The 22,505-nt window shown below is 41.0% G+C and overlaps 1 protein-coding gene across 4 annotated transcripts in view; it reads left to right on the top strand.

Annotated features, from left to right (window-relative positions):
• The window catches only part of MEI4 (meiotic double-stranded break formation protein 4), a 165,854-nt gene that overhangs the window by 37,658 nt on the left and 105,691 nt on the right, over nt 1–22,505 (top strand). Inside the window, exons 1-3 of one of the 4 annotated variants that reach the window (XM_088162133.1) lie at nt 15,607–15,990; nt 17,132–17,322; nt 20,113–20,167. The exons of 2 other annotated variants lie outside the window; for them this stretch is intronic. In XM_088162133.1, coding sequence (XP_088018259.1) covers nt 17,301–17,322; nt 20,113–20,167 — 77 coding nt within the window. In that variant the 5' untranslated portion in view covers nt 15,607–15,990; nt 17,132–17,300. Of the gene's footprint in view, nt 1–15,606; nt 15,991–16,554; nt 17,323–20,112; nt 20,168–22,505 lie in introns of those variants that run through there. One more of the 4 variants, XM_088162132.1, reaches the window with a different exon arrangement.

The raw sequence follows: 22,505 nt of genomic DNA, 5'->3' as shown, positions 1-22,505 counted from the left end.
CCTAAGGGATTAGTACCTAAAATTGAAAAATTTCTACAACATGGTTTGTCAGTACAATGTGAGTCTAAATTCAATAGCCCCATTTTAACTGCCAAAAAAGCAGACAGTAAGAGTTATGGATTAGTACAAGATTTAAGAGCAATCAACAAAATTACAGAGGATATACACCCAGTAGTAGCCAATCCCTACACTCTCTTTACCACACTGACAGATGAGTTAGGGTGGTTTACTGTTATAGATCTGAAGGATGCCTTTTTCTGCATTCCTGTGCATAAAAACAGTCAAGATCCTTTTTGCTTTTGAGTGAGGAAATTCTGGGACAAGGAGGAAATGTCAACTTACCTGGAGAGTTTTACCCCAAGGTTTCAAGAACAGCCCTACCATATTTGGAAACCAACTAGCAAAGGAATTGGAAAATTGGAAAAGACAAGAGCCAGAGAGAGTTATTCTTCAATATGTGGATAATATCTTGATTGCAGCCAGAACCAGAGTGCCATGTCCAGGCACTTGTTGAACACCTTCAGGAATGGCGATGCCACTTCTTCCCTGGGCAGTCCATTCCAATGCTTGGCCACTGTTTCAGGAATAAATTCTTCCTTATGTTCAACCTGAACCTCCCCTGGCACAGCTTTAGGCCATTTCCTCTTGTCCTGTCCCTGGCTGCCTAGAGAAGAGACCAACCCTCACCTGGCTACAGCGTCCTCTCAGGTAGCTGGAGAGAGTGATAAGGTCTCTCCTGAGCCTCCTTTCTTCCAGGCTAAACAACCCCAGCTCCCTCAGTAGATCCTCAAAGGATTTGTGTTCCAGACCTTTTACCAGCTCCATTGCCCTTCTCTGGACATGCTCTGGAGTGTCAATGTCTTTCTTGAAGTGAGACACCCAAGTACAATCACTGTCCTGGTTCTGCTGGCCACCATATTTTTTTATACAATCCAGGATACCATTGGCCTTCTTGGCCACCTGGAAATGCACTGGCTCATGTTAAGCCACTGTCTATCAGCATCCCAAGGTCCTTTTCCACCAGGTAGCTTTCCAGACACTCTGTCCCCAGCCTGTAGTGCTGCAGGAGATTGTTGTGACCCAAGTACAGGAACCTGAAGGACTTGAATCTCATACTGTTGGCTCCACCCCACGGATCCAGACTGTCTACATCCCTCTGCAGAGGCTTCCTGCCCTCCAGCAGATCAACACTCCCACTCAACTTGGTGTCATCTGCAAACTCACTGCAGGTGTGCTCAATCCTGTCATCCAGATCATTAATTGTCCTGGGGTACAATGCAAAAATGTGTATTCTATCACCATCTGTTAAAATGTGGGAGGGGTGGTGATCCTTATCTCTGTGGGAGATATCCTCTGCTGATGTGCCATCTGATAAGATGGGGGGATGATCATCGTTATCTATTCACAACCCATCCCTCCTCCAGAAGATATATTCTGTTAATGGGCCATTAAGTCCTATTGTGTGACTGATAAGATTACATCACCCCATTGGGAGATGCCCCAACCAGGGGCAGGAGCCAAGCCTTTCCTACCTAGATAAAAAACTGGGGTTTGGGACCCGAGGGCAGACCTTTCTACTGGATCCCAGAGGAAAGTCGGACCTTTTTCCACATCATCGCTGGATCTTCGGAGGAAAACTGCACCTTCTACAGGAGCACTGCTTCAACAGAACCACATCTGTCATCCAGGAGGACTGCAGCCACCATTTATACGGACTGCTACCAACACCCTGACTGACAGGGTGTCAGGTTGTATTTCTGACTGTGTTGGTGGTTGTTTCTTTTATATTATTGCATGTATTTTATTTTTTTTTCTCTTTTCTCCTATTAAATTGTATTACTGACTTGGAGTCTCGCACTGGTTTTACTTTCAAACCAACACATTAATTGGCGCCCAACGTGGGGCACGAAGGGTACTGAGGAAAGTCAGTATTACAATTTTGTTTTCACCATGATTCTCAACATGCTTACATAGGTTTTATATCTTGCTCTCTATATTTTTCCACACATGGGGAACTATCTGCCAGCTGTAATGCTCCTGTGTAGACCAGGATATGGTATAAAAATTGCTTTACTGGCCTATTATGTCTACTGCATGATAACCTCTGAGGCAATGAACATAATCCGGAATATATACTCGACTTTGTTTGCTTGTCCTAGTCTAGGTTGCTACATCCGGGGTTTTAACAATCACACCCAGCCCTTGGGGGGAGGGGTAAAGGATGATTTTTTCCAATCTTTCCGGCCTGATACAGTAGTTTTTGGAAATGTTGAGTTCCCGCTGGATGCTAAGGACAGCATAATATTGTTGTTAGTTCTGCTTTGTCTCCTCTGCACAGCCTTTACAGCCTACAACATGCTTAGAAACAAAACACTACATGGCGTATTGATGCGTATTCTTGAGGAAGAGGAAAAAAGAAACAAATCAACTTTGTCCACGACTGCACAGAATGTCACAAAGAGGAGAAGAACCAAACAAAAAGCAACAGTGCCCGTGTCTATGCAGACTGCCACAAAAGAAGAAAAAGCCAAAAGCAAAGCAACAGTGTCCGTGTCTACGCAGACTGCCACAGAGGAGGAAAAAGCCAAAAGCAAAGCAACAGTGTCCGTGTCTATGCAGTCTGCCACAGAGGAGAAAAAAGACAGTAGCACCATCAGCATCTCCACACAAACCATCACTGAGCCAGAACAGCCTAGACCAGTAGCAGTTGCGCCCGTTCAGAAGAAAAAATCAAAGAGCAAATCAGTTCGCATAGTGACTGACGAGGACGTGGCAGGACCTTCGCACCCAGCAGAAGTAACAGAGCCAAAAATCATCACTCGCTCTCTGTCCCTGGGTGAGCTGCGTGACCTGCGGAGGGAATTCACCCGCCAGACAAATGAGTCCATCTTGACCTGGCTGCTCCGCATCTGGGACGCTGCCGCCAATGACACCATTCTGGATAGATGTGAGGCCAGGCAACTGGGATCTCTGTCCCGGGATGTGGTCATTGACCAGGGGATTGGGAGAACCCAAGAAACTCTCAGCCTCTGGCGGCGACTGCTGACAAGTGTGAAGGACAGATACCTTTGTAAAGAAGATCTTCAGGTGCACCAAGGAAAATGGAGCACAATAGAACAAGGTATCCGATGCCTGAGGGAATTGGCCGTTCTGAAGATCATTTTCTCAGAAGATGAAAGATTTCCTAAGAACCCAGACTGTGTCCGGTGCACGTCACAGATGTGGTTGAGATTTGCACGACTTGGACCAGAGATGTATTCCCGTTACCTGGCAACGCTGCAGTGGAGGGAAGGTGAGGACATGGTAGGCGTCTTGGCCAATAAACTAAGAATTTATGAGGACACTGTCACAGCCCCATTTCGTACCCATGTCTCATCCGTGGAAACAAGGCTGGTGGAGCAAGTCCGAAGCCTGATTGAAGAGGGCCATCAGAAACTAAAAAAAGAACTTAAGGAAAACAACTACCAGATCTCTCCTAAACCAACAAGAGTTTCTGCCATTAGGAGCCGGCGTTCCTCAGGCAGGGAGAGAGGACACACTCCACGAGGTAACCTCTGGTTTTTCCTTCAGGAGCATGGAGAAGACATGAGGAAGTGGGATGGAAAACCCACCTCCTCCTTAGCAGCCCGGGTACGTGAGCTGAAAAGAGGGACACCTACCCCAAGAAGTTCATCTAGAGTCAATGCTGCTCCAGTCTCTCGTGTACAGAACTCCAGACAGTATCAGAATGATGATATGACTGATCCTCTTGAAGGAACCTCAAAAACCTATTTACAGGGAGAGAGCAACGTGTACCAGGATCAGGAATAGAGGAGCCCTGCCTCTAGCCAGGTAGAGGAGAGGGATAATCGGATCTATTAGACTGTGTGGATCCGATGGCCTGGCACATCCGACCCACAAAAACATAAGGCTTTGGTTGACACCGGCGCCCAGTGTACTCTGATGCCATCAAAGTATGTAAGAGAAGAATCCATCTCTATTTCTGGGGTAACAGGAGGATCCCAGCAGCTGACTGTAGTGAAAGCCGAAGTGAGTTTAACTGGGAACAGGTGGCAGAAACACCCCATCGTGACTGGCCCAGAGGCCCCATGCATCCTTGGCATAGACTATCTTAGAAATGGATACTTCAAAAACCCAAAAGGATATCGCTGGGCTTTCGGGATAGCTGCTGTAAAGACAAACGGCATTAGAAAACTGAGCACCTTGCCTGGTCTTGCAGATGACCCCTCTGCTGTGGGACTACTGAGAGTTAAAGGGCAACAGGTACCAATCGCCAGAACAACAGTACACCGCCGGCAATACCGTACTGACAGAGACTCAGTGATTCCCATCCATGAAATGATCCGTAAACTGGAGAGCCAAGGGGTGGTCAGCAAAACCCACTCACCCTTCAACAGCCCCATCTGGCCTGTGCGTAAATCGGAAGGAGAATGGAGACTGACCGTAGACTATCGTGCATTAAATGAGGTGACTCCACCGCTGAGCGCTGCTGTGCCAAACATGCTGGAACTGCAGTACGAGCTGGAGTCCAAGGCAGCAAAGTAGTATGCCACTATCGATATCGCCAATGCATTTTTCTCCATTCCTCTGGCAGCAGAATGCAGGCCTCAGTTTGCTTTCACCTAGAGGGGCGTGCAGTACACCTGGAATCGTCTACCCCAGGGGTGGAAGCACAGTCCCACCATCTGTCATGGACTGATCCAGGCTGCACTGGAGAAGGGTGAAGCCCCCGAACATCTACAGTATATCAATGACATCATTGTATGGGGCAGCACAGCAGGGGAAGTCTTCGAGAAAGGAGAGAAGATTATCCAGATTCTGCTGAAAGCTGGTTTTGCCATTAAACGAAGTAAAGTTAAGGGACCAGCTCAAGAAATTCAGTTTCTAGGAGTCAAGTGGCAAGATGGACGTCGTCAGATCCCAACAGAGGTAATTAATAAGATCACTGCTATGTCTCCACCTACCAACAAGAAAGAAACACAAGCCTTCCTAGGTGCCATAGGCTTTTGGAGGATGCACATTCCTGAGTACAGTCAGATCGTGAGCCCTCTTTACCTGGTTACCCGCAAGAAGAACGATTTCCACTGGGGCCCTGAGCAGCAGCAAGCCTTCGCCCAAATCAAGCAGGAGATTGCTCATGCAGTAGCCCTTGGCCCAGTCAGGACGAGACCAGATGTGAAAAACGTGCTCTACTCTGCAGCCGGGAACCATGGTTTGTCTTGGAGCCTGTGGCAGAAGGTGCCTGGTAAGACTCAGGGTCGACCACTAGGATTCTGGAGCAGAAGCTACAAAGGATCTGAAGCCAACTACACTCCCACAAAGAAGGAGATCTTGGCCGCCTATGAAGGAGTTCAAGCTGCCTCAGAGGTGATTGGCACAGAAACACAACTCCTCCTGGCACCCCGACTACCAGTGCTGGGCTGGATGTTCAAGGGAAAGGTGCCTTCCACACATCACGCCACTGACACCACATGGAGCAAGTGGATTGCCCTCATCACTCAGCGCGCCCGTATTGGGAATCCAAATCGCCCTGGGATTCTGGAAATAATTACAAACTGGCCTGAAGGTGAGACTTTTGGATTGTCTTCTAAAGAAGAAGAGGAGCAAGTGGCACGTGCTGAGGAAGCCCCACCATATAATGAGCTACCAGAGACTGAAAGACGATATGCCCTCTTCACTGATGGTTCCTGCTGAATTGTAGGCACTAACCGGAAATGGAAAGCTGCAGTATGGAGCCCCACACGACAAGTTGCACAAGCTACCGAGGGACAAAGTGGATCGAGTCAGGTCGCAGAGCTAAAAGCCATCCAGTTGGCTTTGAATATTGCTGAACGAGAGAAGTGGCCAAAGCTCTATCTCTACACTGACTCATGGATGGTAGCTAATGCTCTGTGGGGTTGGCTGGATCGCTGGAAAAAGGCCAACTGGCAACGCAGAGGGAAACCCATATGGGCAGCTGAGATTTGGCAGGACATTGCTGCCCAAATAGAGAAACTGACCATAAAGGTTCGACACGTGAATGCACATGTACCCAAAAGCCGGGCTAATGAAGAACAACGAGCAGGTGGACCGAGCTGCCAAAGTAAAAGTATCACAGGTAGATCTAGACTGGCAGCACAAGGGAGAATCATTCCTAGCTCGTTGGGCCCATGATGCCTCTGGTCATCAGGGGAGAGATGCGACGTACCGATGGGCCCGTGACCGAGGGGTGGACCTTACCATGGACAGTATCTCACAAGTCATCCACGACTACGAAACCTGTGCCACAATCAAACAGGCCAAGCGGGTAAAGCCTCTGTGGTATGGTAGACGATGGTCAAAGTACAGGTATGGGGAAGCCTAGCAAATTGACTACATCACCCTTCCCCAAACCCGCCAGAGCAAACGCTACGTACTGACCATAGTAGAAGCAACCACAGGATGGTTAGAGACCTACCCTGTGCCTCATGCCACTGCCCGGAACACCATCTTGGGCCTAGAAAAACAAGTCCTTTGGAGGCATGGTACCCCTAAGAGAATTGAATCAGACAACGAAACCCATTTCAAGAATGGCCTTATCAACACGTGGGCCAGAGAACATGGCATTGAATGGATATATCATATTCCTTACCATGCGCCAGCTGCCGGGAAAGTTGAACGGTGTAATGGACTCCTTAAGACTACTTTGAAAGCACTTGGTGGTGGAACCTTCAGAAATTGGGAAATGAACTTGGCCAAAGCCACCTGGATGGTTAACACCCGAGGGTCCATCAATCGAGCCGGTCCTGCCCACTCTGAACCCCTACACACAGTGGATGGGGACAAGGTCCCAGTGGTACACATGAAAGGTATTTTAGGAAAGACTGTTTGGATTAATCCCACCACAGGCAAAAGCAAACCAATCCGTGGGATTGTTTTTGCTCAAGGACCTGGTTGCACTTGGTGGGTAATGCAGAAAGATGGGGAAACCCGTTGTGTACCGCAAAGAGACCTAATTTTTAGTGAGAACTGTATGTAAGGTTTCATTTTGTATTATATATCTGTAAGAGGGTATTGGTTTGGGTGTGATGTAGATGGTAATAGAATAAGGGGTGGATTATGTCCTGGGGTACAATGCAAAAATGTGTATTCTATCACCATCTGTTAAAATGTGGGAGGGGTGGTGATCCTTATCTCTGTGGGAGATATCCTCTGCTGATGTGCCATCTGATAAGATGGGGGGATGATCATCGTTATCTATTCACAACCCATCCCTCCTCCAAAAGATATATTCTGTTAATGGGCCATTAAGTCCTATTGTGTGACTGATAAGATTACATCACCCCATTGGGAGATGCCCCAACCAGGGGCAGGAGCCAAGCCTTTCCTACCTAAATAAAAAAAACTGGGGTTTGGGACCCGAGGGCAGACCTTTCTACTGGATCCCAGAGGAAAGTCGGACCTTTTTCCACATCATCGCTGGATCTTCGGAGGAAAACTGCACCTTCTACAGGAGCACTGCTTCAACAAAACCACATCTGTCATCCAGGAGGACTGCAGCCACCATTTATACGGACTGCTACCAACACCCTGACTGACAGGGTGTCAGGTTGTATTTCTGACTGTGTTGGTGGTTGTTTCTTTTATATTATTGCATGTATTTTATTTTTTTTCTCTTTTCTCCTATTAAATTGTATTACTGACTTGGAGTCTCGCACTGGTTTTACTTTCAAACCAACACATTAATAAAGACATTAAACAGGAGTGGCCCTAATACTGAGCCTTTGTGAACCCCAATAGTCACCAACCACCGACTGGATGTAGCTCCTTTCACCACCACTCTCTGGGCCCAGCCATCCAGGTAGTTTTTAACCCATCAAAGAGTTCACCTGTCCAAGCCATGGGCTGCCAGCTGCTCTGTGACAATGCTGTGGGACCCAGTACCAAAGGCTTTACTGAAGCTCAGGTAGACAACATCCACAGTCTTTCCTTCATCCACTAGGCAGGTCACCAGATGATAAAAGGAGATCAGGTTGGTCAAACAACACCTTCCTTTCTGGGGTTCATTGAGTCTACTGGAAGATTTTTATATCAGTACTTTGCCATGTCTGCTAGGAACAATTTCAATATCATATATGGAATGTAAATACATTCTTGTGAAAAGGAAAAGAATAAACTAGGAGAATCACTGATTTATTTCCTAACATCCTCTCTTTCTTCTCTTTAAGTGGTGACCTGCATTCTCCCTGAGAAGCAGAACTGACTCCTGCTCACCCTTTCTTCACAAGACAAATCTTCATCCCTTCACACCACTCATGTTCGTACCACGTTTTGATCAATATGAAATTGCAGGTTTTGATTGACAATATTTTCTCAGTATGAATAGGCAAATGAAAGTTCTACCTTCGTTACAAAAATGGAGCAATAAAACCATTGCTTCATCCAGGTATTGTCATTCCATCAGTCCAGGTTTTCTCTGTTAGAAGCTTTATAGTTTGTAGTTTTGACTTCTGCTAACAAAAGTCTTTACTTTTAAAATTTACTTTGTTGCTTTTTTTCTAATCAACATTCTTTAAGGTCTTGTTCCAAATACTATTTCATAATTAAAATAAATTGGAGAATCTCTTCCCTGATTTCCATCTCCACAGAAAATAAAAAGAAAGTTTTTCTCTTGAGTATTCAAGTTCTTTTAATTACTGTCTCATATTTGATTTAGGGTTTTTTTTTGTTGTTGTTGTCTTTGCTCAAAGTAATTTTGCTTGCCGGCAGTTAGAGAGAGGTGTTGTGCAATAAACACTGGAGAAACCTCAGCAAAATTGTTTCCATGGTGTTTAGTCAGATCTGCATAACTGTTGCTTAGTGAGGAAAATAAGACAAAAAGCAGAAAAACAGGGGTCACTTGAAGTTCTGGGTTTCAAAATGGCCACACCTTCCATCCAGCCTGCTGAGGTGGTATGCCACAGCATGGATGGGGTATTTTACCAAAGTGAATTTGTTCAAAATTCTCAGTCTGAATGACAGATTATTATATTATTCTGTTTCCTTTTTACTTTGATACTTATGAAGAATAAAATATGCTGAAAGCATGATTTATGAAGAAGTAGATCTAAAGAACTCCCTCCTTCAAAGCACACCTTTCTTCTCTCAGCTCACTGTGGCATGCAGCAGGATTTCATGCCTGAAAAAGCATCCCTGAGCCTCTTTGGTGCTGCTCCAAAGCTGCAGAGTCACACAGAAGATGGAGGCTGGGTACTGCTTGTCCTGGAGCTGCAGCTCAGGGAGTCACAGTTGAAACTCGTGAAATGTGCTGCAATTCCTTAAAGCTAGAAATACTATTTCTTGCTTCTCCTCCTCAAGGGAAAAACGTAAGAGGGAAGTCTCTCTGCAGAGTAATCTGTATGTGAGGCAGGTTCACTATATGAGAACAAAAATTTGGGGTTTTTTGGATGAACTTGCAACCTGGATATCAGGCTGTACTTATATAGAGTAACCTTGTATGTAGGAGTTCCCACAAAACAAACTGGAACTTCCCTCAGAAATTAAGACAGAACTTTCCCTCTCAAAAACAAACAAAAATAAACAAACAAACAAAAAAGCCACAAACAACATAAAACCTCACAAGGAGAAGAGGAAGGTGAAGATGACAGATCAGAGGCTTTCCCCATGTTTATGTGGGGCCATGCAATCACTGATTCCACCTGGGAGCTTTCGAAGTCTGTGGCTCACCCTTGTCCACACGTCCCTTGCAGCTCTTGCTCGCAGAGCCAAATGCCTGCACCATGTCTATGGGGCAGTTGGGTCACAGGACAGGGGATGGACAGCTCAATTCTGTTCTGTCCCATGCTCCAGTGGGAATAAAAGAGTATGTTTTGGTGACTTGCAGCAAGGGGCTGCTTGTGGGCACACTTGTTTCTGCCTGTTTATCCACCATTACAAAGCAGAGCACCTCCAGCAACAGTGCCCAAAGTTTTACACAGTCCTGGATCTCCCCAGGCTCTTCCTCACGTAGCTGTGGTTTTATCTATTGCATTACACTTTGCATTATCAGTCCCTGTTAACTCCATCTTCTGTATATACAGTCTTTCATTTCACTGTCAAGCTAGTTAAAAAAAATATTTTATGTGTTAAGCCAACTTTTGTCCACAAGCACTCCATTAAATCCATCAAATCTATTTTGGTCTTATTTCTGCCATCAGTTCTGCCACATTTTGTGCCAGCTCAGACCAGTAACTAAATTATTAAAGCTTGGAGCCCAACTCAGATAATATGGGCACTTTCTGAGCAGCATAGGACAAAGGTTAACAGCAGAATGAGCAGTGGAAAATGAAGCACAGAAGGGATGTAGCATAAAGATGTTTTGTAGCCAGTCCTAGCATTAATGTACTTACTATATTTTCCATGTCATTTATACTACCTTCCTCCCAGTTAATTTTGTAATCTAAATCTGAGGATTCAGGCTGGGAGGAGAACTCCTCTTCTGGAAAAGGGGAGACTATTTTAAATATTTGAGAACTGAAGTAGAAATAGAGAACATGCAGAGAGGGAAGGCTTGAAAATTTGTTCTGGGGAAAGGAATGTGTTTCATTTTACTTTTCTTGCACTATAAAATGAGTGCAAAATGAACAAGATTAAGCGATATTAGTTTAGAATTATCCCAAAGTTCTATCCAAATACAGCTGGGTTTGTTTTCAGAAGAAGCTTCATTTTCCATTGAAGAATTATATGATGCCAGAAAATAGGAACTAAAGCCTGGATTTCCTCCTCCTAAATTACGGTGTTAAGTGTCAAGATACCATACTAGAGCAAGAAAACAACTTTCCGCCACTGGTGTGCCTTTCCAGCTCATGGCATCCAGAGTAGGGATCCTAACCCCCGATGCCTTCTCCCAAACCTCTTGTATTTGATTTATTCCCCCTGATGTGAGGAATATGAACATCTGTACAAAAAGAACTCACCTCATCCTGACCTTTGTAAACAATAACGAGTCGAGTGAAAGAAACATTGAGGGTTTTTATTTTAATGGGCAAGCATGAGGGTAAACTAAACTGAAGTGTCTTGGAAGACATATGTAGGTTTTAGGGAGAGATGTTAAAAAGGAAATCAGGCCTGTGAGTTTCTTGGAGAGTTTGTCAGCTAGTCACTCTGTATGGAACGCTAGCAGAGACACAACCCAGGGGCAGGAAAGTGTGTATGCCAGTATTGGAAAGCTCATGGGGGATCTAGCTCAAATATACAAGATCAGCTCTGTATAAAAAAGTGGCAGAGTGCTACCTTTCATGATTATCTCTCAGTTCCCTGCCATCATTGATCTGCATGGTCCATATTTGGTTTCTTCACCCTCTTCATCTTCACGGAATCTCCCAAATCGGCAGCTATTTCATAAGGAAATCCTAATGGGGACTTGTATTTCATACTTAATGCTGCTCTGCATGGTGCCTACTACTTTAGGGACAATGACTAAGAAGATAAAATGCACTTTCTTCATCAAAAAATTCTCGTTTCCTTACAAGACTGTATTTAATATTTATAGATCTTCACATTGTTCTATTTGTTTACAAAACATATTTCTCCTCCACGATATGTGTCAGAAGCATGAAAAGGAGAAGCACACTTATTTGTGAGATTAAATTCCTTTTATCTTCCTCACCACCAGTCTTCACTTGGATAAGACAATGTAGGTTAGGAAGTCTCTGTAAAGAATAGAGTTCCAGTTCTCAACTTTCTTAGTGCAGAATTCTGAGTCTCTTCCTAATCTTTCTTATTATTCCCATCTGTACCCTTAGAATAACTATATTTTGAGATAGCTAACCTAGGGACAGTATTCCTACCACAGCAGACATAGCTCTGTTTATAATCTTTTTTATCTTCATACCAGCCTTTTGTAGCCGAATATTTACTTTCTGATTCTCATCTCTGTTATGCAGTGGTCCTTAGAGAGCTGTGATTAGTAATTTACGACTGCATCCAGAGTTATTGTTGCATTTAATTTCTTATGAGTTCATTGAATTTCTAGTGAGTTACCTCACTACACTGCCAATCTCCCCCTATTGGTCCTAGTTTGGACTGGGTTTTTTGACCTACATAGTTTTGCTATCTTGCTGTTTATCACCCTCCCCAGAACTGCTATACATAGGCAACCATACAAACCTTATGAATATTTTTGTTGCACCTCAGCAGTCACCTTTTTAAAACAGTTTTCAGTCCATATCAACAAATTTCCTCTCACCTTGATCCTTCTGAATTTTTTTTATCAATGTGAGGAGTAACATGAAAGGCAGTTTGAAAATCTAAATAAATAACATCAACTATTTTTCCTTCTCTTATATTTTCCTGGCCTTTTGAAAGACTGTTAAATAGGTAAGAGGATATGATCTCCCTTCTAGTGTATCTGCCCTTACTGAGTCATGTGGTCATGAAGCTTCAAAGAACATATATTGGTTATCTCCATACCCAATTCACAAAGTACAAATTCATATAATCATAGAAAGACTTCATCTGGAAGGGACCTTAAAGATCATGTAGTTCCAACTCCCCACCGTGGATGGAGATCCACTAGATCAAGTGGGATTATTCTAGTAGAAATATATATTTATGAGACACTAACATTGTATTTGAGTAAGAATAAATTCTTTTGAAAACTTAATGCTTTTGATTTATTTCTCATTAGAAAGCAGCATAAAATATAGGCATTGTGGAAACTTACTGCATTCAGAGGATAAGTTTCCCCTCTGTGAGTCATTTGTGCAGTCATTAAAAGGGATGCCACATGGTGTTGTGTTGATCTTTTAGAACAAGATAGCCATAAGGGAGAACTCAGTACTACTAATTCTTTCAGTTACAGCAACCTTGTAAGAAAAATACTCTTAACATTTAGCAAAGATTTTCTTTGGGACTCCTCAGTTGTTACATAGGCCTCTTATTTTTCTTCACTTATTGAAGAACATGTTCAAGCATGCTGGCATGTATAAAGTGCTTGACTCTCTGCTTTAGTGGTGATTTAGAAAAAATGTCATTAATGACTAAAAACCATCAGTTTGAACAGTCTTAAAGACTGGCAGAATGGATTGTCAGACTAAACAAAAATCAAATTGCCAAGTAGGAAATTAAAACATTAGATCACACTTTGCCTACAGTTAACCTCTATAATACTAGGTCATTTTTATAAGGGGAGACAAATGCCCATATTCTTTGTTTAACTGGTCAAAATGTGTCACTCCAGTATACTGAGGCAAAATTTTCCACATTTTGAATTGCCAGAACGTCTTATTTCAAAGAGCCCTCCCCCATCTCATTCTAAGCAATAATTTTTCTGTGCATCGCTTCCTCTTCTTTCAAATGAGACAAGCTTTCCTAAGATTTGGAAAAGTCCTGGAGGACCCAGAGTGAAGAATGTGAGAGGGTGATTCAACCCATCTTGAGATAAGCATGAGGACAGATAATGTGCATTGTCTTTGGGAAGCACCTTTCTCCTCACTGACTGTGGAAAATAAGCAAAACATCTACATTGTGCAGTGCTGCACAGATATCCGAGCTTGGCCTTAAAACCAGAAGCATGATGGCCATTGCACCCTCATGGGATAGTCATTCTGAAAAAGCACCACCGTGTCTGACCACAGGATCTCAGTGTGCACCTCTGCTTGGCATTCAGAACAGCCTGGAGAGTTTTCTGTGGCAATACACTGCAAAGGCTCAGGCGGATGTCAGATGCAGATGGCAGATCCAGGCTCAGAAGTAGCCAGGAATGTGACTGTATTTTGTCTTTGACCCTACCCACAGAAACACGAGGGTGTCACATAAAGGCTGAGATGATAAGGTTATGCCAGAAAGCCTAAAGAAAACCTTCTGACTTCAGAATTATTAAAATGGAATCAAAAAAATAATAAAATATCTTTAGCAATTTAAGAATTTTGAGGTTTTAACTGATTATAAAGACATTTTAAAGACATGTGGTTTCATTTCCCTCTTTTATTATTGCAATCCTTTCCATTTCAATGTGTAGATTTTCTTCGTGTATATAGAAAGACAATTTAAATGAACTTTGATTTTTCATTCTAACAGAGAAAACCAGATTTGCATGGTGGAACAACACTAGAAGAAAAATCTAGTAAAGCATATGACTTTTACTAAGCTAAGACTGCTACTTATTTATCAATTCTATTGTCATAATGGATTTCTTGATAGAATTAGGTGAAACAAAAGTAGAAGCTTCTCTAATCTATCCCCATGTGCCATTTTACTCAATTACAACATGTTTGCCTGGAGCACAGGTTAGTTATTTGCTCAAGCTGATCATAGATACTGGATTTATTCTAAACATGACTAATGCTTTTAACCAGATGGCTGTATAGATAGCTCTTTTTCAATTTTTTTTCAGTATTTGTTTCCTCGGTCTCTTGTTTATATTTATGATGAAATTTTATCACCATATGTCCATTTTTTATACCTTTAATTACTTGGACTTGGTACACAACATTTTCTTTTTGAATGACTCCACAAAACAGTGAAATAACCAAATTCTTACAATTCATGCTAATTTTCATACTCTAATGTCTTCTTCCATAATTAATTTAAAAGTAATTCTGGTACCTTATTCAACTGCATCAATGCTGCATCCTCTGAGAAATTCCAGAGATATTCTCAGAAAAAACAAAAGGTTTGTCCATTCATTGAGCAAAATATTATGAGACTGAGTTCTCCATCTATCACATTCCAAATTTTAGATATGCAAATCTCATCATCAGATGGCAAAAGTAAGTGATCTTGTTCCTACATAATTTTCCTCTATAATGGAAATCTGTGTGAATGAACACTGGATTTTGCAAATAATTTTGGTGACTGCACAAATATGTTCCCAGTTTGGGAGTCTATTTTCAACTCAGATATTTAAATTTACTTATATGAATAATGTCATGGAAACTTTATTTTTTTTAATTTAAACGTACTGCCTGTAGAATGTCCCACTAAGGATGTCTATACACAATAATATTGGCTCTAGTCTGTGCTCTGAACAAGAGTTACAGATAATTGCTGAGGTAATCTACAATAGAAAGAAAACATTTTTCACATACGTAACCAATTTCTTCAGAAAAAACCTCATCTTTTATTGTAATAAAGTAGCCTGAACTGAACCTAGATATTACTGATCCAGGATACCTTCCTGGATGTTCCATGTGGCGAGTCTTTACTGCAGGGAGACCTCTCTGTCTCGGGGTCTTTAGTTCAGTGCCTCCTTCCATGAACAGAATATTGGCACTCCTCAATGCTCCCATCACCTCCAAGCTGCCAGTATGAACATCAGATACAGCTACATTATTCTTCTTGTTCAGGCAGTTTTCTTTGTGCTGTTTGAATAGAATTGAAACTTGCTTCCCCTTTGGAGTGGAAAGCTCTTAAGCCTTTCCCTTAATTTGCTGCTATAAAAGTAGTACCCACCAAAAAGTCAAAATGTATTATGTGCATGTAAAAGCTTAAATAAAGTCTTCAGATTTCTAAAATACTTTATCTGAAGAGTTTCTTAGAGGAAAAACCACTCGTACACATTAAAAACTAATTAATACTGGCAATGGAGTCACAAAGAGGAAACAAAATTTCTCTCCTATAGTAAAAAAAAATGATAGTTTTGTACTCATTAAATCAGAAAGCTATCATCTTGCCAAGCAGTATAGTTCTGTGGTACAAATACCAGATTCTAAAACCATATATAAACAGATTGTGGGATATGTTCTGGACAGCTTGTTCTCAGATAGCCTGTGATGTGATGTGCCTTTCAACTGAGTGATGGGCTCAGGTTGTGTCTCCAGAGGCTTGGGAGATGGTCACTGGCTCAAGGGCAAGAAAAAAATGTGTCTCTGGGTGGCAGAGACATGGCAAAAAGGGAGGAGCTGTGGCCCACAGAGATAGTACTGGAATGAATAGGGAGTAGAGAAGCCCAACCCTTGCTGTGGCAGAAAGAAACTTCTCAGAGAATGCGTTGGCTGTAAATCAAACCCTACTGGGATCACAGCAGCCAAGCAGAGGAGCAAGAATTTGCCTGTGAGTATATGATAGATGGAACAGATTTGCTTATACACAATTTTATTTCTGTTCTGTTTTATTTAGTTATTCTTAGTATTCTCTCTTTAAAAGGCTACTAATTTTAGTTTATATTTCAATAAAATCTGCTTTGAGTTGAAAGAGTCTGGTCTTCACCATAAGGCAAGACTCTCAGAGACATGCATCTCAGAGATTCACCTGTCTCTCCTCTCACTCCATTGCACACACATCCTTTGCTTAACAGTGTGCAGCATTTGAATTTATCAAAATTGACAGCAAATTATTACTTACATCCTCTGAAAATGCCAGGGTTTCAAAATTTGTGCTGTGTTAGGCGGAAGAAACATTGACACTTGTTTTACACAGCTTCCCATTCTTTTGTTTTGTCATTCTAAGCTAAACACTTCTGGACATTTTCATGTACTGGGTTCACTGTGAGTTTAAGTGAAGCCTTTAGTTTCATCTTCCTCTAATTTACTCTGGATTTTGAGCTGCTGCACTGACCCCTGAAGAGCTGTGCCTCCACTCTACTTTAACTCAATTGTAAGTTTTTGAAGTGAAACTTAACCATCTCGGTTTCATGTAATGCAGGTCCCATAGTAATTATTTAATCACCCAGTGGCAAGCTGAAATATTTCAACATCTGCTTTTAGGTTTGAGTTTGTCATTTCATTGGGTTTTAGTTTTGAAAAAGTCCCAATAAAGTCTATATGTAATTTATAAAAATGTTTAGCTTAATTTAAGAAGTTCCAAAGGAAGAAACTCCTCAAGTTATGTAATAGTTACTATATATTTTTTGATCCTGACATTATGGGGCACTATTGTTGGGATTAATTTTTTTTTCTCTCAAAAAGTTGCTTTCCTAGTTTGGATTTAGTCCCCTCCCCCAGTCCCCCTGGATAATTATAATATTATTGACTTTTTAAAGTATTAAGCTAGGAACATGGGAATGTTATTAGGTAACTTATGAAGTCCATGCCTTTCAAAATCTACAGTATTCTTTTCAGTAGCCTTCTAAACCAGAGATCTACTTCCATTTCTGGAAAAACTGTGCTGATTTTGGACTCTGACTTCCTGCTTCTCTGTTGGACTTCTCCCACCTTATCTCCTCCTTCACAGCATTTCCTTTCTTCCCCACTAGGTTTGTGTGGCTGTTTCCACTCTACCCTACAAGTACCACAAATATGAGTTCTTGAGAACTGGACAGGGTCATCCACAAAGGCTCCTTGGAACTGTGGGAAAGGCACAGATAATTGTGGGTCATCACATTTTGTTTCTTGTTTATTTATTTGTAGGTTAAGATCCTGATTATGCAGTCTGAATTGATTCAAGGTGAGCTAATGGTCAAACTCATTTCGGCCAGGCAGTTGACATGATTTGTAATTCATGTTTCTTCAATTTTAGCCAGAGTCAAACACTTGAGAGAGCTATGGTTGGGATGTTAACAGGCTCCTAACCTAAAGTACATGGGAATATTTTTACTATCCATTCTTTTCTCTTTTCTTTTCTTTTCTTTTCTTTTCTTTTCTTTTCTTTTCTTTTCTTTTCTTTTCTTTTCTTTTCTTTTCTTTTCTTTTCTTTTCTTTTCTTTTCTTTTCTTTTCTTTTCTTTTCTTTTCTTTTCTTTTCTTTTCTTTTCTTTTCTTTTCTTTTCTTTTCTTTTCTTTTCTTTTCTTTTCTTTTCTTTTCTTTTCTTTTCTTTCTCTTTTCCTTTCCTTTCCTTTCCTTTCCTTTCCTTTCCTTTCCTTTCCTTTCCTTTCCTTTCCTTTCCTTTCCTTTCCTTTCCTTTCCTTTCCTTTCCTTTCCTTTCCTTTCCTTTCCTTTCCTTTCCTTTCCTTTCCTTTCCTTTCCTTTCCTTTCCTTTCCTTTCCTTTCCTTTCCTTTCCTTTCCTTTCCTTTCCTTTCCTTTCCTTTCCTTTCCTTTCCTTTCCTTTCCTTTCCTTTCCCTTTCCTTTCCTTTCCTTTCCTTTCCTTTCCTTTCCTTTCCTTTCCTTTCCTTTCCTTTCCTTTCCTTTCCTTTCCTTTCCTTTCCTTTCCTTTCCTTTCCTTTCCTTTCCTTTCCTTTCCTTTCCTTTCCTTTCCTTTCCTTTCCTTTCCTTTCCTTTCCTTTCCTTTCCTTTCCTTTCCTTTCCTTTCCTTTCCTTTCCTTTCCTTTCCTTTCCTTCTTTTCTTTTCTTTTTTCTATTATGAAGAGCATATAGGAAAGGTAAATGAAAAAATCCCATTTCCTAATGGCCACACAGAGAATCATAACTATGTACGTACATAGATAGACATATGTATATATATCCATCCTAAGCTTATTATTAATTATTAGCAGGTTTTATAGCAGTTCCATGGATACCATTCTGAATATTCTGAAGCTATTAAATAATGCATTTTTACCCTGATATAATGTCAAGTAGTTATAGTATTTGCAGCATTTTTAAAGTGTATATAATTCTATAATCACTATATAATTAACTAATTATTTGTGCATAATATTTTGTGCATACTATGTTTCCTACTTAAATAATAACTCTGCTTAAATCTGAGGAAAGGCAAACAAGTAATTTAAAGATATTTGTCTATAACTCTTTGTTTCAATGCATTTACAATTTGACTTCAGATTTTTTTATGTTATCTTTTGCTTTCACAATACCACATCATGATAGACTCCAATTTATTGAACATAAAACTATTTTCTTGGAACCTCTGTTACAAGGTCCAGGACTGAAAAAAATTCAATATTTATATGGAGAAGAAATTATATTTTTCAGAATATGCCAGTCTGGAAACTATACTAATGCATAAAGTGCCTTTAAGTGGACAGGTTCTTCAGTCAAAATAATATCTATCTGCAATGTGACAGGCTTGAAATAACTGGATTACTTGTCTAGTAGTCTAATTTGAAACCCCAGAGGTAGCCACTGAAGTCCATAGGAATTAAAGCTTAATTTGACTATGTGACCTTCTGTGTTGATCTAGATTAGTTGTCTGATGGTTTCTAAAACCCTAATCAGTTTAACAGCCACTCTGTAATAAGCTCCCAGTAAACTATTCTTCTTCCTCCATCTACCTATTTTTATTTTGAAGAAGACAAAACTGGGGAGATACAGAATGAAAACTAAAAAACAGTGAAGTAAATACACTGCTTATACAACCAGATAGAAAATCACAAACTGTCACACTATCCAGACCTTTCTTCTGTTTTGATTGCAACCCCTAACTGCTGCATACATCTAATTTAAATGCAGGAAACACTGCAGAGATATACTATGTATTGCTAGCTTAGAACTGTTTTCACAGTTTTACATTAAGATTTCTTCATATTTCTTATTCCAAAGAAATAGATCTGTTCTCTTGCAAATGTTTGGTTTTGTTGTTTTTATGTTCTTTGCCTGATCTAATGCTAAGAGTTTTAATGTACTTAATCGTCACTTGATTTATCCATCTGTTTGATTGGTTAAACAGTGATCACACATGCAGACCTTCCTAGGATGTGTTTCTATTCCTTTTTTTATGAACTTGAAGACCTGTATACTGAATACTTATCAGTAGTCATCTTGGTTAGGTCAGTATTCAATTACAAGACTTTGTGTTTCACTTCCCTATTTGAATTAGGTGATTCCATCCAGAAGATTAATTGACTTGTCCATTATCATGCAAAACAGTATTTCCAAATAACTTTCTTAATTTCTTATCTATAATTTGCTTTCTCATGGTCCTTTCTGACTGCTTCAAAATTTCTTTATTTGAATTCCCATGTTTGACTCTTCCTTCAGCATAAAAACAGGACAACCTGGACAATATAACTAAGTATTTTGAAGTTCCTGAAATTGTAGATCCTGATTTTCTTTCCCCCAGGCTTGACTTTCCTATACCCCCCACTGTGTCATTATTTCAGCAAACTTATCTTTGGATATTTTTCAGATCCAGCATCCTGTGAGTAATATGGGGGTTTGTGGTTCTTTAATGCCATTTCTCTTATCCTGTTTCTTATCCTATTTCTCCACCCTGGAAGACTTCCAGTACAGCTCTGCCTCTAGCAATGAAGTTGTCAAAATGTTTAAAGGGTAGAGAAGTTCCTTTTTAGCTCTTTACACTTTTAAATGAGGCTATCTTTCTTGTACTTTTTTTGTAGAATTTTTGAAATACAAGGAGACTTTTCCAGCATCTGGAAATCATCACACAAAGAGGTAAATGCTACAGCTTCTGCACCATGAGTAGGTTGTCTGTATGCCAGTGAAAGGTCTGGGGACACAAAAATGCTAAATGCTAGATATAAATCTCTGTGCTTCAGGAGCTATAATATTAGAAGTTCTTGAACTCCCAGACCTTCTGACAGCAGCAAATTAAGATTTTGGCACTACTTCTAATATCCAACCATGAGAAGGGTAATTCTCAGGAGCAAAAAGGAAAATATATGCATGGGGTGAGATTGTTACGTTTAGTGGTGTAGAGCCATCTTGTCCACTGAGCACCTGGGTATGCCTTACAAAATTGCAGATGGACAAAATCCCCAGGGAGAGACAGAGCAGTGGGGTCTGACCATCTCATCTGACAACCTCAGCAACTGAAACTTAACCCTTTCGTGGCAGAAGTCATCCTGAAATGGGCATGAGAGGGGAGAGCCTGAAATCCAGGCTTTTTGCAATGTTACAGTCCATATGCAAGTAGCAACTAGGATTTGCATGAAAGGGCAAGGAGGGGACTTTACAGAGAGACTTTTTATTCGGGAAGTGAGCATTAGGAGGAACCTCTGGCACAAACCACCACAGACAGTCCTGAGAACATCTGCTGTTCTACCCAGAGAGGGAGCTCTTGGGGTTACTGCTGGCTGGTAATAGGCCTAGCACTGTACATTTTCTTGCTCCATAAGATTTTTGCATTCTTTCAAAGGAAATAATATATCTTTATAGACCACTATAAATATACATCTGATTCGACCAGATTTACCCATGAACAGAGAAAAGGAGACAGCAAAGATAGCTAATAAGATGTGTCATATTGACTAACTATACAAACCAAAAGGGAAAGCACTATCTTTAAGATGTTAGACCGTCTACATAGTTATTTCACATCTGCAACACTTGGGACCTGTGCAGAACCTCATGGCCATGATCACCCATTGTCTTTAATTTCTTGTATCTTCCTGCATTCTTGGAAAATGTGTAAAATACTGCCGGTCAGTCTGGATCTTTCTTAATCAACTGATTCTTTCCTGTACAACAACCCGAAACAGAATGAAAATACAGTCATTAATGGGTAATAGGTTTGTACTGTCCAGGAAAGACAAGATTAAAGTGTGAGACTGAGAATCATTGTGGTAATAACCAACAGTGAAATAAAGATTACATGGATGAAAACAGAAAGGATTTTGGTCAGTTGTATTGTGGAAGGATTGCAAAAGAGATTTCACTGAGGCAATCTGAAATACTGCACAGGCAGGTAAATAGACATCTCTATATTTCCAGTAATTTCTCATCACTGTGATTACAATTTTCCAGGTATATGCTGGATGCCATGTATAAATAACAATGATAAAGCTCCATTATTACAACATAGCCACATGTACAGGAAAGAAGACAATGAATGATTTGATGATTGAGTTAATAGAAATGGACAAATTCAGTGGCACAAAACACAAGGCCAAGAATTAAGTAGTATCTAGAGTTTCTGCATCAAATCGAGTCACCTGTTGGAGCAATACAAAAAAAAGATATCTAGTACAGATACTGTGATAGCCTGATGTGATGCAGCCATTTGGAAACATCTTCTTGTGAATAGAAATGTACTAAACAGTATTATAGCATGAGTTTACCTGGAGCACAGTGTACACTATCACACAAGGGAATTAAGCATGCTGAAAAGCAGAGAAAGGCATCTAAGATGCTTAGAGGGAAGAAATTTTTCACTTGATCAGAGGCTCGGAGTACCTCTCCTATGAAGACAGGCTGAGAGAGCTGGGGTTGTTCAGCCTGGGAAAAAAAAAAAAGCTCTAGGAAAACCTTATTCCAGCCTTTCAATACATAGAGGGGTGGGTTATAAGAAAGAAGAGACTTTTTACCAGAGTCAGTAGCAATGGGACAAGGGGGAATGGGTTTAAACTAGAAGAGGAGAGATTTAGGTTAGATGTTGGTGAAGATGTTCTTTACTGTGAGGCACTGGCACAGGTTGCCCAGAGAAGGTGTAGATGCCCCAAGGGTGGAAGTGTTCAAGGCCGAGTTGGATGGGGCTTACAGTTACCTGATGTGAAAGACATCCCTGCCCATGGCAGGGGGATTGGAGTAGATGACCTTTAAAGCTCCTTTCCAACCCAAACCTTTCTGTGGTTCTGTCTTCCAAGAGGAACTTGGCTTTCACAGCCTAACAAAATGCTGCATGACCACAATATTGCATGTTAATACACCAGAGAAAAGCCATTTGAACTAATAGCCACTGCTGGCACAAGAACAAATTGGTATAAATTGGCTATTTATAAATTTATCCTGAAAAGGTTTCTAAGCATCAGAGCAACAACATTTTGGAACAGCT

This window comes from Sturnus vulgaris, chromosome 3 (genome assembly GCF_052056855.1).
Source record: "Sturnus vulgaris isolate bStuVul1 chromosome 3, bStuVul1.hap1, whole genome shotgun sequence".
In the NCBI taxonomy this organism is placed as follows: domain Eukaryota; kingdom Metazoa; phylum Chordata; class Aves; order Passeriformes; family Sturnidae; genus Sturnus; species Sturnus vulgaris.
The sequence above is the reverse complement of the archived record's forward strand: the minus strand, read 5'-3'. Positions and strand labels throughout refer to the sequence as shown.